This window comes from Ranitomeya variabilis, chromosome 5 (genome assembly GCF_051348905.1).
Source record: "Ranitomeya variabilis isolate aRanVar5 chromosome 5, aRanVar5.hap1, whole genome shotgun sequence".
Classification (NCBI taxonomy): Eukaryota; Metazoa; Chordata; class Amphibia; order Anura; family Dendrobatidae; genus Ranitomeya; species Ranitomeya variabilis.
The window spans coordinates 669,560,383-669,577,157 of NC_135236.1; the positions used below are offsets into that span (position 1 = coordinate 669,560,383).

Sequence of the window (16,775 nt, forward strand, 5' to 3'; positions counted from 1 at the left end):
TTTTTTTTTTTTTTATTTTACCAACTTTCCATGACTATGAATAAATTATAAATATAACTGGTGGGGGTGGTGGCAGTGTAAGTACTGGAATGGCATCCCAATCTGTTAGGCTGCATATATTTAGTCCCTACACGTGGGTTGTGGTGGCGTGTTCTCCCACCCAATATATCAGCATCATACTCAGAGCGCAGCACCTTTCCACAGCCAAGTGGTAGCACCACAACTGGAAACAGGCAGGAATAATGCTATTAATTATTCCCTCCCTCTAAAAGTCCCTGATCCAGAGTCGAAATCCCCTGTAGATTGCGGTCATGGACTGAAATATCATTCAGGCTTCCTACAGCCACCACTAGGGGGAGCTCTGCTTCATGGAATTAATGCAGGTCAAATACACAGCCACCACTAGAGGGAGCTAATGCGTAAGTTCAACAAAGCAGAGCTCCCTCTAGTGGTGACAGGGCGCAAATACATGGATTCAATACTTATTAGTACCATTTTATTTAGACTCCCCTACATGAGAAATAGACTGCAAGGTTTTTTTTTTTACCGATACAGGATCAGTGGAACTTTTTGTGTAGCAGTCTATACTTACCAGGATGATTTTCTGGCATTTTATTAGACCAATCCAGCCCTGACTGATGCTTTATTTCCCATTTTACTTAAGATGGGGGGGGGGAAATGGCGGTTGTGGGGGGGAGATGGCGGTTGTGTACATCCGGCACTGCTTATCTTATAGGAAACAAGTTTAGACCAGACACAATCAATAATAACCAATGTAGACACCATAATGAGCCGGTTATTGACGCCTAGCCTCAAATGGCATCTCTGGCCTGACTGTTACAGGATGTGACCTATCAGTAGAGGCCGGCACTCAATAGGATCTGCGGTTGGTTATATAAGGTGGTGTTAGGTGCAAAAAAACCCCCAAAAAACAGCCATAATACCGCCACATGGACACAACGCCTTCTATGGACTCCCTATAAGATGTCCCTGGCTTATTTATTAAGGCCTTCAGTCATCATTAGGGGCCACATTCACATCAACTCCCCTGTGATCCCCTATAGGGGGCAGCAACTTCCTAAAGGTGACTATATAGCGCCACCTGCCGGCCATCAAGGAGTTTTTCGTCCCCTGCAGGTATAAATAAATCAGTGGAAAGATCGCCATCTGCCGGCGACTCGAGGAATTTCACATAGTAAAGCAGTCAGATAAAACAAAGTGGTAGGGGCGCCACCTGGTGATCGCGTCTGGAATTGCAGCAGAACGAGAGCCAAAAACGGGAAAAAAATGCGGAAACCCCTATTATCTAATACTTAGAGAAACGCATAATGGCGGCCGGTTATTTCTCTGCCACATCGCTTCAAAATCTGTGTCAACAATTGTTTACGTTTTCACAAGAAATGAAACATACAGAACTACCGGAAGCGGGGAATTATCAAGCTGCCGGAAGTGGGGCGGAAGTGACCTGTCTGCGCCGGAAGTGAGTTCGTGTGTCACAGAATCTGTCTTCCCCCTGCTTCTGATCACATGTGTAGGGGACACTGACCCTGGTGAGGTGAGTGATGATGAATGGGGCCGGATAGTGGGTTTACAGCTCAGTTCTGCCTGGTTGGGAGTGGCAGGTACAGGACAGCATGGCCTGCTGGGACTTCTGGTGCTACATTGATGCAGGCAGCCTGGATATCTACATACATTGGCTGTACATGGATAATGTGATCACCGTGGAAAGATGAGGAACAATAGTCCCGAGAAATCCAGACCTGCTTGGTTTTTAGTCGCCAGTTACAAAACTCACAGCATTAAGGGCAAGCGATGTGCACGCGGGATCGTCCCAGAGGTCTCATCTGCTGGGCCAAAGCCCCCGGAGAGTCAGGCATTGTTCGTATGCCCCATCTGTGGTCGTGTGTGTAGCCCCTGGGGTATAAAGTACTGTGCCCGTGTCCCCCGGGGGTGTCTGTCGCTGTGTCCATGTCTGCTGCCGTGCCCGTGTCCCCCGGGATTATCTGTCACTGTGCCCGGGTCTGTCTGCTGCTGTGCCCGTGTCCCCCGGGGGTATCTGCTGCCGTGCCCGTGTCCCCCGGGGGTATCTGCTGCCGTGCCCATGTCCCCCGGGGGTATCTGTCACTGTGCCCGTGTCCCCCGGGTCTTTCTGCTGCCGTGCCCGTGTCCCCCGGGATTGTCTGTCACTGTGCCCGTGTCCCCCCCGGGTCTGTCTGCGGCCGTTCCTGTGTCTCCCGGGGGTATCTGTCCATGTGCCTATGTCCCCCGGGGGTACCTGTCTGCTGCCGTGCCTGTGTCCCCCGGGGATATCCGTGCCTGTGTCCCCCAGGTCTGTTTGCTGCCGGGTCCCCTGGGGTGTCAACTGCTTCACTTATTAGTCAATACGTCCAGGCTTCCTAGAGTTGTCAGGAGCAGCGTCATCTCCTTTCCTCCCATAAGACTTGTCAGTTTGAGACTAGAAAAAGAAACCTTTTCCAAAATGGAAACCATCAGTAAGCTGTTGTTGACCTTTTTTTTTATAAGACTAATAGACTCCGATTTCTACCAAAAGTGACTCCTGAGAGACGTCCGGGAGGAGGAGACCGCGGATGTCCTCCTGGTAATGGGAGTATTTCATTCATCATCTATCCGGTCCTGGGCATCATTACAGTAACACTGATCACCAAGATCTGTCAACAGCATCCTGATGATGGTTTCCTAAAAAAAAAAAAATTAAAAATCAGTTTTTGTCTCCTACACAATGAGACACACGGTCCGCTCACATACGACACAATGGCCTCGTTATCTCTTACAGATCTGTCGGCTGCAGCTTGCTGACGGTTTCCAGATTTATAAAATTAATAAAACTCCCATGACACGGATTGTAGATGATGTGAATAATATAGATTTTTGTTCTACAGGTGATTAAATATTTCCCGAGAAGCCAAAAAGGCAAATAATCGAAATGTTTCGCAGAGTCGCCACACAGGTGGGTATAAAGAGGTCGGGGGGTAGTTGTCACCGGCAGCCAATCAGATTCCTGCTTTCTGCTTCAAAAAGACTTGAAAGCTGCGATGTGACTGGTAATCCAGTGCCAGGAGGACGCAGCAGTCGATCCTTGTAAATCCTAATGTTTTTTGTTTTTTTTACAGATTTTCCAGCAGTCGGTCCGGTTTCAGAGCTCAGACTCGGGGGTTTTAGAACGATGTGAGTAAGATTTTCTCTGTCTTTGGATTTTTAGTATTTTTTTTTATTTGTAGGGCAGGATGGGGGGTGAGCAATTCTTCTCCTGCCCAAAAGATCCTGCAGCTCCTGGTTGTAATTGCTCGGAATAACCTGTAGATGGAGCAGTTGCGCTAATGAGACATCTTTGTTAGGCTACGTTCACATTTGCGTTGTGCGCCGCAGCGTTGGCGACGCACAACGCAAACAAAAACGCAACAAAACGCACGCTAAAACGCTGCGTTTTGCAACGCATGCGTCCTTTTTTGCCGAAAGTTGGACGCAAAAAAAATGCAACTTGCTGCGTTTCCTGCGCCCAACGCTTGCGGCCAAAAAAACGCATGCATCGCAAAACGCAGCACAACGCATGTCCATGCGCCCCCATGTTAAATATAGGGGCGCATGACGCATGCGGCGACGCTGCGGCGCCGAATGCTAATGTGAACGTAGACTTATATGGTTGCCCATGTTATGCAGGGTCGAGGCTGCGCGTCGGGGAGTCGAGGCCGTATTGGGGGTGCTTGAGGCCTTCTTTAGTAGCTTTTTCCTCTGGCCAATAGAGGGGTTTTCTGAGTTGGGGGTCCCCTCCTGTGACACTCGTGTTGCCATGAATGTTCTTGGTACTCCCCTGATTAATAGTGACCCCCACATTACCGATCCTCCCACCCTCCATTATTTCCTTTCTAACAGTATTACCTGCATGTAATGACCTGGCGGACACTAGAGAAGAAACCAGGCAAGGGAAGAGGTCCCTCTACACAGTATTACAGGGGTAGTCCATAATTAAACAATTGATGACTTCTTGCTTAGGATAGGTCACCAGTATCAGATCGGTGGGGGTCCGACACTGGGCACCCCCTCCGATCAGCTGTTAGCCGATGACCGTTCTTGGTACTGTAGCTCTGCTCCCATTGTTATCAATAGGATTGGAGCTGCAGTACCTGAGAATGGCCACTATACGTTGTGCGGCGCTGTTCTGTACATCCGGCGACCATAGCGCTTGGGATCAGCTGATCGGACCCCCACCCATCCTGGACAACCCCTTTAATGTGTTAATGATGCCATCACATAATTTCACAGAATTTTTATTTTTTCCATAAAAAAAAGTAAAAAAAAAAAAAAAAGACTAATAAATGTTTGTGTTTCAGCGCTGAATCGGGTGCAGATACTGGGGAGAGTCGGCCAAGACCCTGTAATGAGACAAGCCGAGGGCAAGAACCCAGTGACCATCTTCTCGGTGGCCACGAATGAGCTATGGAGGTCGGGCGAGAGCGAGGTGTTCCAGACAAGTGAGCAGAAAAGGCCATTTTTTTTATAGCCCCTTCCCCACCCCTTTAAGATGGACTGATCAAAGCGATCTCCGCAGCCACCTCAGTGTTTTTGAAACGGCGCCAGATCAGTCTGTGTGGCTGTGGCCGGTACTGCAGCTCACAAAAAACGGAGAAAAACAGGGGGTGGGAAAAACAACAACATCCGGTCCTAATCCAATACATACGGGTGTGCGCTCAGACAGCCATCTTTGCAATTATTTCCTCATATTGGATACAAGAGGGTAGACTGAACATGTCCTAAACACACAGCAGAGTCGGCATGATGAGTAAAGCTAGTTAAGTTAAAGTGATGGTGCTTATAAAAGTGCCATGTAGCTGTAGTGCTTACCCATAGTTGGAGGAGACTGAGTGTGCCCACCAGCCACAGCCCCGACGCGCGTTTCAAGGGGAATATGTTCTCATTGCAGTCCTACCTTCTGTTTATACCCCCAGGTACAGGTGCTGCATGAGCAGTGTGATCCGCGACCTTTCAGATCGGCACTTGCACACAAAACAAATTTGCACATCGATCACCTTACGTTGCGATACTGCTATATGCGCACTCTGCACTTTATGCGAATACCAAAAAGAGTGCGGATGATGATATTCGTACCCTCTCGTCCCCTCGTTCTGCACGGCTTTACATTCCCAGTCACATCTAAAATGGCCACATTCAATGGACTTCATAAAGATGGAGGCAGCTGGGCGATTAAAAGGGACGCGCGCGTGTCTATGACGTCATTGGGTTTGTTTACCAAACACATGCACGGCGTCATGGCGAGGATCACACTGTTCATGCAGCGAATTTTGTGGGAACTGTACCTGGGGGACTACAATGAGTTCATATTCCCCCTTGAAAAAGCATACGCGAAACGCGCGTCGGGGCTGTGCCTGGTGGCCGCACTCAGTCTCCTCCAACTATGGTAAGCACTACAGCTACATAGAACACTTATGTTAATTTCTTCCCTTGCAGCAGTGATCTTTGTTTTACTCTACTATTTTTGTGAGTCTTTGGTTCAGTCCCTTCCATGGATTGATGGAGGTCTTGGCCTTTCCTCTGGTGCCCCCCTTGGTATTTGGGGCCGCACCTGGCTGGGTCAGAAGCTGCACCGCAGTCTACTCCTGCTGCAGATTCAGGCGGAGCGGGATTTAATTTCTCAAATGATCTTCTTTTTGTTTCTATCTCAGCGGGAGACGTCAACCAGAAGACGACCTGGCACCGGATCTCCGTTTTCCGTCCTGGACTTCGAGACGTCGCGTATCAGCACATCAAGAAAGGGTGAGAAGTACTGGGAAAACACTACAACTCCCAGCATGCTGGCTGATGGGCTAGACAGGGGAAATTGCTTTTATGACAATTCCACCAACCATGGATTATTGCGTCCTCAGGGCTCGCGTCTACGTGGAAGGGAAAATCGACTACGGCGAATATGTTGACAAGAACAATGTCCGCAGACAAGCGACCACCATCATAGCAGGTGGGTGACGATCCTGTCCCCTGGACTGGAAAATGGTACCTCTGTTTTATAGGGGTAGTGGACAACCCCTTTAATTTGTATAGCTCCGCCCATTATCAGTAATAATCCATTTTTAAGCCTTCTCCACTAGGGGGAGCTCACTGACGCACACAGCGCCCATTGAGCTCAATAATAAATATGTATGCGGTGAGCTCCCCCTAGTGGTGGCCTGAACATTTCCTTTATCTGTCTATGAAGCTGGGGATCTTGAGCGCCGGCTCAGAATCAATAAACTAGAGAAGGTTTGTTTTGTTCTGTCCTTTGTGAGTTAAAAACCTGTTGATGGTTCAGGTACAGTAACCTCCCCTCCCCCACTGCTTCCCCGAGGCCTCCACATGAAAGGTTTCCCCAATTTTAACACTTTGACTTTCACCCCCGGGCCTTCAGGCTTAAGGTACCGTCACACTAAACGATATCGCTAGCGATCCGTGACGTTGCAGCGTCCTGGCTAGCGATATCGTTTAGTTTGACACGCAGCAGCGATCAGGATCCTGCTGTGATGTCGCTGGTCGCTGAATAAAGTTCAGAACTTTATTTGGTCGTCCGATCGCCGTGTATCGTTGTGTTTGACAGCAAAAGCAACGATACCAGCGATATTTTACACTGGTAACCAGGGTAAATATCGGGTTACTAAGCACAGGGCCGCGCTTAGTAACCCGATGTTTACCCTGGTTACCAGTGTAAAATGTAAAAAAAACAAACACTACATACTCACCTTCGCATCCCCCGGCGTCCGCTTCCCACACTGACTGAGCGCCGGAAAGTGAAAGTGAAAGCACAGCACAGCGGTGACGTCACCGCTCTGCTGTTAGGGCTGGCGCTCAGTCAGTGCAGGAAGCGGACGCCGGGGGACGCATGTAAGTATGTACTGTTTGTTTTTTTACATTTTACGCTGGTAACCAGGGTAAACATCGGGTTACTAAGCGCGGCCCTGCGCTTAGCAACCCGATGTTTACCCTGGTTACCTGGGGACCTCGGCATCGTTGGTCGCTGGAGAGCGGTCTGTGTGACAGCTCTCCAGCGATCAAACAGCGACGCTGCAGCGATCGGTATCGTTGTCGCTATCGCTGCAGCGTCACTTAATGTGAAGGTACCTTAAGGGTTCGCCCTGTGTGACCCTTTCTTACTATTCGGAGGAGCAGCGGCCACAGGCAGAGTTCTGTATGTTTATAATATGTGAGGTCTGCGGCACCTTACACTGCTGGTATACAGCAGAATAGTGAGTGCAGCTCAGGGGTATAATACAGGAGGTAACTCAGGATCAGTAATGTAATGTATGTACACAGTGACTGCACCAGCAGAATAGTGAGTGCAGCTCTGGAGTATAATACAGGATGTAACTCAGGATCAGTAATGTAATGTATGGACACGGTGACTGCACCAGCAGAATAGTGAGTGCAGCTCTGGAGTATAATACAGGATGTAACTCAGGATCAGTAATGTAATGTATGGACACGGTGACTGCACCAGCAGAATAGTGAGTGCAGCTCTGGAGGACAGTGCAGGGCCAGTATTGTGACGCTGCTGTTTATGTAGATTGCATCTATATATAATCTCTTTGGCGTTTGATAATTATTAATGTATTACTGGGCGGACGTGTCGTGCAGGATTTGGATTCGCCCTGCTCTCGGCTCCTCAGGACGTTCTGTTCACTAAACATCAGCTTAATGCAGCAGAGAAAATATTATCTGCTTTTATGATAACTCTCCGGTCCGGCCGTGACAAATGCTGACAGGATAATTAGCAGCCGGGGGCTGAGAGCGAGCCGGGCCAGATAAACTGGATGACGAGCGGTGAAAGGTCTTGGACCTGAAGGAGACTACAACTCCCAGCAGACTCTGACACTGACAGGCATTTTATTGGTTGTTTCTATGAAAGCTGGGTCATTTTCAATGTGGCCTTTTTAAGGTAGACACCCAGCTTTTCCTGACTCCATAGCTGAATATTTTATGGAAAGGGCATTACCACATATTATTTCAGCTGATTTTGCCATTCAGTAGCTTTGGAAAGCTGAATGTCAACTGTCAAGAAATGTGAATTTGCGATATGTTGACATTCAGGAATTATGGAAAGCTGAGTGATCATTTGTGACCGCAGTAATGGTTTCCATATCGGTCGTCACCCAGCTTTCCCAGGCTCCAAAAGAGCAAATCCTATGCAGAGATGGAAGCAGAGGGGCCATCATTGTTTGTCATTTCAGAGATTTGGAAAAGCTGGGTGGCATCCCATATGTAAGCTGTACAAATTAGTCATCACCCAACTTTTCCAAACTCTACCCCAGTAGATGATATGCAAAGAGATGAAAAAACAGTGTAAACCTCTACTTTTTCTGACTGATTTTACTTTCAGGAGTCTGAGAAAGCTGAGTTAAGAGTTGTCATGGTCTCCATAGTAGTTATAACCAAATTTTCCAAGACTACAGAATAGCAAATCTTTTATGCAAGCTCTCAGGAGCTTGGGAAAGCTGAATAACATCCCTTTTAAAGTCGACAATGGCAGCCACATTGGGTTTTTTAATCCAGCTTTTCCTAAATCCAGACTGGATAGAAGCACAAGGTTTGTGGGTATTTTTTTTTCTTATTGTCTAGGTTGATTTGACTTTTAGGAAAGCTGAGTGACTGCCTCATGGGAGTTGTAATATTGGTCATCACCCAGCTTTCCCAGACTCCATAACAACATGTCCTATGCACAGAAGTGGCTACACAAGCTATATATGACTGGTTTGTCACTCAGGAGTTTGAATAGCTGTGTGGAAACAGTTGTGGAAGCCATGTTGGTAATCACCCAGCTTTCCCAAACAACTGGAAACCCGAGGTGTTAAACATTTTTATTTTGGTCGATTGGTCTTTCAGGGGTCTGGGAAAGCTGAGTCTCAGTTTTTATACTTTACCTCAGTAATAATCTCACCATCTCGCTTCTTCTCTTACAGACAACATCATTTTCCTGAGCGACATGCGTGACCGGCTTTGATATTGCCTTGTCTTCCGGGGGGCGCCGTGTATATAGTTATTAGGATGGTGTCTTTTTCTTTGTAAATTCCGAAGAAATAAAAGATTTTCTAAGAAGTGCGCCTCCTGTGCTGCTGTGCTCCTCTCCTGTGCTGCTGTGCTCCTCTCCTGTGCTGCCGTGCTCCCCACCTGTGCTGCCGTGCTCCCCTCCTGTGCTGCCGTGCTCCCCTCCTGTGCTGCCGTGCTCCCCACCTGTGCTGCCGTGCTCCCCTCCTGTGCTGCCGTGCTCCCCTCCTGTGCTGCCGTGCTCCCCTCCTGTGCTGCCGTGCTCCCCTCCTGTGCTGCCGTGCTCCCCTCCTGTGCTGCCGTGCTCCCCTCCTGTGCTGCCGTGCTCCCCTCCTGTGCTGCTGTGCTCCCCTCCTGTGCTGCTGTGCTCTCCTCCTGTGCTGCTGTGCTCCCCTCCTGTGCTGCTGTGCTCCCCTCCTGTGCTGCCGTGCTCCCCTCCTGTGCTGCCGTGCTCCCCTCCTGTGCTGCCGTGCTCCCCTCCTGTGCTGCCGTGCTCCCCTCCTGTGCTGCCGTGCTCCCCTCCTGTGCTGCCGTGCTCCCCTCCTGTGCTGCCGTGCTCCCCTCCTGTGCTGCCGTGCTCCCCTCCTGTGCTGCCGTGCTCCCCTCCTGTGCTGCCGTGCTCCCCTCCTGTGCTGCCGTGCTCCCCTCCTGTGCTGCCGTGCTCCCCTCCTGTGCTGCCGTGCTCCCCTCCTGTGCTGCCGTGCTCCCCTCCTGTGCTGCCGTGCTCCCCTCCTGTGCTGCCGTGCCCCCCTCCTGTGCTGCCGTGCCCCCCTCCTGTGCTGCCGCGCTCCCCTCCTGTGCTGTGCCCACCTCCTTGGGGGGCATCTATGACAGATAATTGCACGTCCTACCTAGCATTATCCAGAATGGATCTCCATCGCGCGCCGCTGGAAACAGTGGGGTTCCCGCATGCGCATCTTTCCATTTACTTCTATGGGAGTTCTGCGGTTTTCGGAAGTCCTTACACGAATGGAGGGAGCCACACTTTTCCTACATCCTCCCTGCGCTGTAGTCCGCTACGAAACTGTCATGTTGCACATCCTGAGCCACCTGATTCATGAACATAATACAAGAGCAACAGTGAAATCTGACACAGGCATATGGGACTTAAAGGGGTTGTCTGCTTCTGCTCACTTCCTCACTGAGACGGGAGAGCCACATTTGGCATTTGTGATGTCACCCGCTCTGTTCGCCTCCTAATGGGAAAGTGAGAGGGGCCAGACTGCCTTCTTTAAAGGGGTAGTCCACTGTTTTTTATTTTTTAACTATGGACCTATGGTGGGTGATCTTAAGATACTGGGCTCCTGACATTCCACTGTACAGCCGCCCATGTTCCCTGTTGGTCTTCTGGTGGGAACTTCATGTGACCGCTGCAGCCAGTCAGCAGTCACCGATTGACAGTCACATGTCGTCTGAGCTTTTATTCCCGCTCGAATGACACGTGACCGCTGTAGCCAATCAGCAGCAACTGATCCTCCTGGTTCCGGAATCCTAGAGCAACACTGGAGACCAACACTGAAAAATAGGAGCGAGGGGGGAGGAATGTAACGACATAACCGTATAAGCTCCGCAGCGTCTGTAGAAAGCTGGGTGATCACCCGTCATGGCAGTGCTCAGATTCTTGGAAAGTGGGGTTCCGGCCCGGATATTACATTTGCAGGCAGTCCTGGTTCTTTTTCTAGCGAGGTTCCACCAGAGCGAGACGTCCGAGTCCGGTCTATAAACATTTGCTTTGGCGCAGAGCAGGCGCTGGCAGACGAAGGCTCTTAAAGCGGCACTCGCCCGCCGTGTCTGCTGTCCCTACTATTACTTGCCGGTGAAAAGGAGCGAGTCCCCAAGGCTTTGTTCACTTTCTGGGAAAGCTGGGTGACAGTCTGTGCAGCCGCCATTACCGCTGACTGTCACCCATCTTTCCCAGGCTGTCTGGAGACAAATCCTCCTCTTCCATATTGTGGCATTCAGGACCCCAGGAAAGGTCTATGCCTGCCGACTTTAAAAGCAGTAATAGAAGCTGTGTTGGCAGTCACCCAGCTTTCCTGGTAACAGATAAGAGGATTGTTCCTAGATCTAATCACACACAGGATTCCTGGAAACTACAACTCCCAGCATGCCTTGATGTAAGCAAACATTCTAATTTAAGGGGGTCACATACTTTTGTATCTGGATCTCCAGCTGTTGGGAAACTACAACTCCCATCATTGCTTGATATGGAGAAATCTTCTAATTGGAGGGGGGCACATACTTTTGACTGGGTTCAATAAGGCAGTTGTCTCCCTGCGGCCGTCAGGACAGGCTGGGAGTTGTAGTCCTCCGCCGGCTGGGCACTTTCTCCTCTGTAAACAGGCAGCGCTGACATTTTAATCATCCATAATGACGATCACACAAGACAAACATCCTCCGGACGATTACGCTTTATTAAAACGCCCTTATGTAAATGCTGCTGATCCGCAAGATGGCAGCAATCCAGCGCTGGACTTAAAGGGGAACTCTATATTCCCCAAAACCTCCCTGACTGTCGTCCTCCAACCTCGCATCGCTACTCCGCTCCATTCACTTCAATGGAGAGCCGCAGTACCGGACACGGCCTGTGGACGGAGGGGCGACGTTTGCTTGCTGTCAGTGAACGGAAACATTCACACAGATGCACTGCTGTTTCAGTGTAGCGGTGGTGGCAGCTGGAAGTTTCAAGATGGAAATAAGAATTTTGACATTCACTGACGGCAAGCAGAGATCTAGAAAATGGCGACGGATTGAAAGCGTATAATAGAAAGGTGTAGGACACATATATAGAAAGCTGGAACGCCCCTTTAAGGACATTGATCAGAGACCCCCAATTCTTTATAATTATTTTTATCTTTATTTATTACTTTTTATTTTTTTTAATTATTTTTACTTTTTTTTTTCTTATTTATTTTTTATTCTTTACCTTTGTTTGTTGTTGTTTTATTTTATTTACCTTTTCATTATTATGTTTTATTCTTTAATTATTCTTTATATTTTTTGTATTAAATTCTTATGCTTTATTCTTTATTTATTTATTTTTTATTTATCTATTTTGTTCTATTATGTATTATTGTTTATTTTTATTCTTTATTTTTTTTTTTTTTCTATTATTTATTTTTTATTCTTTTTACACTCCCTTTTTTCAGGTCAGTGAAGCTCAACCTCTGACTTCATGGCTCTAGAGCGGGGAGACGTCCAATATGACCTCACAGGCTTTTACTGTCATTATCTTTTTCTGGTTGTTGTGCAGTTTTGTGTGTTTTGTTTATCTGGAAACCATCAACATGCAGGATAGCGGAGTCTTTTATTTGTATGCTTTTTGTGTTGTTCGTTTGCATATTGTCACTTTTATTGGATCTAGTGACGCAGTAACATCCAAACAACCTGATAAATGCAGTAAAATTCTGTTAATCTGACACTGGACAGGAGCCGGATTATCGAATATTCCAGATTATTAGATGGTGATAAAACAGCATTTCTAACAATACAAAATCTCCAGCCAGAAAACTTTTTTTTCAAGCAATTTTTTTTTTTCAAAAATTTCATTTATCCCCATTTTTTAATTTTTTAATTTTTTTTTTTATTTCCACATTATATTGCAATACTATACTTTCTGGATTATCAGATGCTGAATTATAGGAACTTTACTGTATTTGCAAGGATAAATGATACATTATAAATATACAAATATAAAAAGTGTGAAATATCGATCAATGGCATCTTGTTGATGGTTTCTTGCTGATGGTTTCCCACCTACAAGGATTGGAGAGGGCTGTGATTTTTATCGTAGGTACACTTCACCTGTCAGAGACAGAATCTAAAAATAAAAAAAACAGAAAATCACATTGTAGGATATTTACATAATTAATTTGCATTTTATTGCATGAAATAAGTATTTGACACAATAGAAAAACAGAACTTAATATTTTGTCCAGAAACCTTTATTTGTAATTACAGAGGTCAGACGTTTCCTGCAGTTCTTCACCGGGTTTGCACAGACTGCAGCAGGGATATTGGCCCCCTCCTCCATGCAGATCTTTCAGGTTTCGTGCCTCTCACTGTGCAATATTGAGTTTCAGCTCTTAACAAAGATTTTCTATTGGGTTCAGGTCTGGAGGCTGGCTAGGCCACTCCAGGACCTTGAAATGCTCCTTATGGAGCCACTCCTTAGTTGCCCTGCCTGTGTGTTTTGGGTCAATATCATGCTGGATGACCCAGCCACGACCCCTCTTACTGAGGGAAGGAGGTTGTTGGCCAAAATCTCGCAATACATGACCCCATCCATCCTCCCTTCAATACTGTGTAGTCGTCCTGTCCCCTTTGCAGAAAAGTTCCCCCAAAGTATGATGTTTCCTCCACCATGCTTCACGGTAGGGACGGTGTTCTTGGGGTTGTACTCATCCTTCTTCTTTCTCCAAACACAGAGAGTGGAGCTGATACCAAAAAGTTCTATTTTGTCTCATCTGACCACATGACCTTCTCCCATGCCTCTCCGGATCATCCAGATAGTCATTGGTGAACTTCAAACTGGCCTGGACATGTGCTGCTGTGAGAAGGGGGACCTTGTGTGCCCTGCAGGATTTTACTTCATGACAGTGTAGTGTTACTAACAGTAATGTTTGAGACTGTGGTCCCAGCTCTCTTCAGGTCATTGACCAGGTCCTCCCATGTAGTTCGGGGTTGATTCCTGACCTTTCTCAGAATCATCCTTACCCCACGAGGCGACATCTTGCATGGAGGAAGATTAACAGTCATCTTATGTTTCTTCCATCTTCTAATAATTAGAAGCTGCTCACCTATTGTCCTGTAGTCCATCCCAGCCTTGTGCAGGTCTACAATGTTGTCCCCGGTGTCCTTAGACAACTCTTTGGTCTTGGCCATGGTGGAGAGGTTGAAGTGTGATTATATATATATATATATATATATATATATATATATATATATATATATACACACACTAAAAATTGAATTTAATCACAGATGTATTTTAGGAATTGATGATTCATTTTTTTCTTTCATTTGAGCCCCCCCAAAAAAATTTGAAGGCCGAGTAACATAACTGGAACATGACTCTCAATGGATCGATTGGTTGTAATTGATTGTACAACCTGATTGATCAGATAACGCTGACGTGGGCGGTAAGACTGGTTTTCCTGAGATATATTTGGTCTACGTCGCAGTCCAGTTATTTACTGTAACTATAACTAAAGACCCATAATAAAGATCTAAGATCTGTCAACAGCAGCTTGCTGATGGTTTCCATTTTTAAAAATGAGAACAAACATAAAAAAAAAAACCAATACATTTGGGATTTTCTTCAGTTTACATTGGGTAAATTTTGGATTTATATCTTTGGTGCAATCTACTGTTCCTGCAAAATACTGTATACACATAATAAGTATAAAAGATCCGTCAATGGCAGCTTGCTGATGGTTTCCATTTACTGTTTATAACTACGGGGGAAAAAAAAGTGAAACTGGCTAATCGGTATTTTTGATTTTTCATTTGAAACCCCAAATAATTGAAGGTGGAGTGATATGCAGCAGGAAGAACATCACTTCCAATGGTTCTAGAGGTTTTTATTGTTCACCAATTGATTGTACAACTTGATTGATCAGATCCAATTATTGTGTCTGTTGTTGAAAATCAACTTAGGAAAAAACTCCTTTTTTTCCTGCAGTCGCAAAGAACTAAAGACATATTATAATTTTGGGGATCTGTCAACAGCAACTTGCTGATGGTTTCCATTGAGCAAAAAGAAAAATTTAAATAAAAAATAAATAAATAAATATATATATATATATATATATATATATAATTTCAGAGATTCTTGATTGTATTTTTGCAGAATGTTTGCCCAGGACGGTCCTGTGTGCGTCAAACGAGGCCGGCAGTGTGGACGAAGTTACGTCATTGTGTCTCGGTCAATGCCCGGATTAGTCCTAATCTAGAATATGATAATATTGGTGCGATATATGCAGAGCGGGAAAAAAAAAAACTAAAATTAATATGAAGGGTGATGCCACTGCGCTCGTCTCGCCCGCTACACCCTCCATAATTACCTCCTTAATGAGGCACCGACGCATCGGGGAAATATTCAATTAATTGCTGATGGAAGTCCTTGTGTCAGTCTGCTGCTGGAAAGCCGGGAAGAAAAATGTAATGGCTGTTCCACTGGGGTTACACAGCCGGACAGGAGGGGAAGGCGAGAATGGAAATGTCCTTAATCGGCATCTGAATAAAGGTTTAGGTGTTTCTGCTTGTTGTCAGTGAATCAAAACATGGGGGTGTCAAAAACAACACTGACACTGGAAGGGGAGCAAACCGAAACTTTGGATGAAGGAAGTCCTTGTTAGTAGTTCTTCTCACAGCTGAGAATTTGCTACAGTTACATCCATCTAGGAAGTCATGATCTTGTTAAAGGGGGTTATCCAGCGTCTTTGAGAATGTTGGTCATGTGGCCTTTGTGTGAGCGGACCAGAAGTTCACGTATGTGACCATCATTCCGTTTTCTGTCTTTGGAAGAGGCGGCCATAGATAGGATTCAGAAGGAAAGAGAGGAGTGTCACACGTATTATCGCTGCCATAGAAGTTAATGGAGGGGATGATAGACATGTGCATCTATAGAAGTGTCACACATGCGCATTGCCGCAAATGGAGAGGTGTCACACGTGCATTACCATCCCATAGAGGTAAACAGAGGTGTCACAAAAGCGCATTACTGCCCCATAGAGGTAAATGGAGAGGTGTCACACATGCGCATTACTGCCCCATAGAGGTAAATGGAGAGGTGTCACACATGCGCATTACAGCCATAGAAGTTGATGGACTGGATGATAGACATGTGCATCTATAGAAGTGTCACGCATGCACATTACTGCTGCCATAGAAGTAAGTTGAGAGATGTCACACGTGTGTTACCCCTCCCATAGAAGTTAATGGAAGGGATGAAAGACATGTGCATCTATAGAAGTGTCACACATGCGCATTGAAGCTCCCATAGAGGTGAATGAAGAGGTGTCACACATGTGCATTACCGCCCCATACAGCTAAACACAGAGGGGTCACACACGTGCATTACTGCCCCATAGAGGTGAACAGAGAGGTGTCACACATGTGCATTACTGCCCCATAGAGGTAAATGGAGAGGTGTCACACATGCATTACCATCCCATAGAGCCAAACAGAGGTGTCACAAAAGCGCATTACTGCCCCATAGAGGTAAATGGAGAGCTGTCACACATGCGCATTACAGCTGCCATAGAAGTTAATGGACTGGATGATAGACATGTGCATCTATAGAAGTGTCACGCATGCGCATTACTGATGCCATAGAAGTAAGTTTAGAGATGTCACACGTGTGTTACCCCTCCCATAGAAGTTAATGGAAGGGATGAAAGACGTGCATCTATAGAAGTGTCACACATGCGCATTGCCGCTCCCATAGAGGTGAATGAAGAGGTGTCCAACATGTGCATTACCGCCCCATACAGGTAAACACAGAGGGGTCACACACGTGCATTACTGCCCCATAGAGGTGAACAGAGAGGTGTCACACATGCGCATTACCGCCCCATAGAGGTAAATGGAGAGGTGTCACACGTGCATTGCCGCCCCATAGAAGTTTATGGAGGGGATGAAAGACATGTGCATCTATAGAAGTGTCACACATGCGCATTACTGCTCCCATAGACACAAATGGAGAGATTCTACGCATGTGCATTACCGCC

The 16,775-nt window shown here is 46.7% G+C and overlaps 1 protein-coding gene across 1 annotated transcript; it reads left to right on the forward strand.

Annotated features, from left to right (window-relative positions):
• Window positions 1-1,462: 1,462 nt before the first annotated feature.
• SSBP1 (single stranded DNA binding protein 1) lies at window positions 1,463-9,093 on the forward strand. The gene is made up of 7 exons (XM_077266758.1): window positions 1,463-1,555; window positions 2,901-2,968; window positions 3,132-3,186; window positions 4,350-4,490; window positions 5,700-5,790; window positions 5,901-5,989; window positions 8,958-9,093. The coding sequence occupies exons 2-7, from the start codon at window positions 2,945-2,947 to the stop codon at window positions 8,996-8,998; spliced, it is 441 nt and encodes a 146-aa protein (XP_077122873.1). The 5' UTR covers window positions 1,463-1,555; window positions 2,901-2,944; the 3' UTR covers window positions 8,999-9,093.
• Window positions 9,094-16,775: the final 7,682 nt, after the last annotated feature.

What these genes read in the sequence shown, in the direction of transcription:
- SSBP1 (XM_077266758.1), top strand. Translation starts at nt 2,945, where the DNA reads ATGTTTCGCAGAGTCGCCACACAG. An exon ending in TATCAGCACATCAAGAAAGG is followed by an intron (nt 5,791 to 5,900) that starts GTGAGAAGTACT and finishes TTGCGTCCTCAG; the next exon opens with GGCTCGCGTCTACGTGGAAG. An exon ending in AGCGACCACCATCATAGCAG is followed by an intron (nt 5,990 to 8,957) that starts GTGGGTGACGAT and finishes CTTCTCTTACAG; the next exon opens with ACAACATCATTTTCCTGAGC.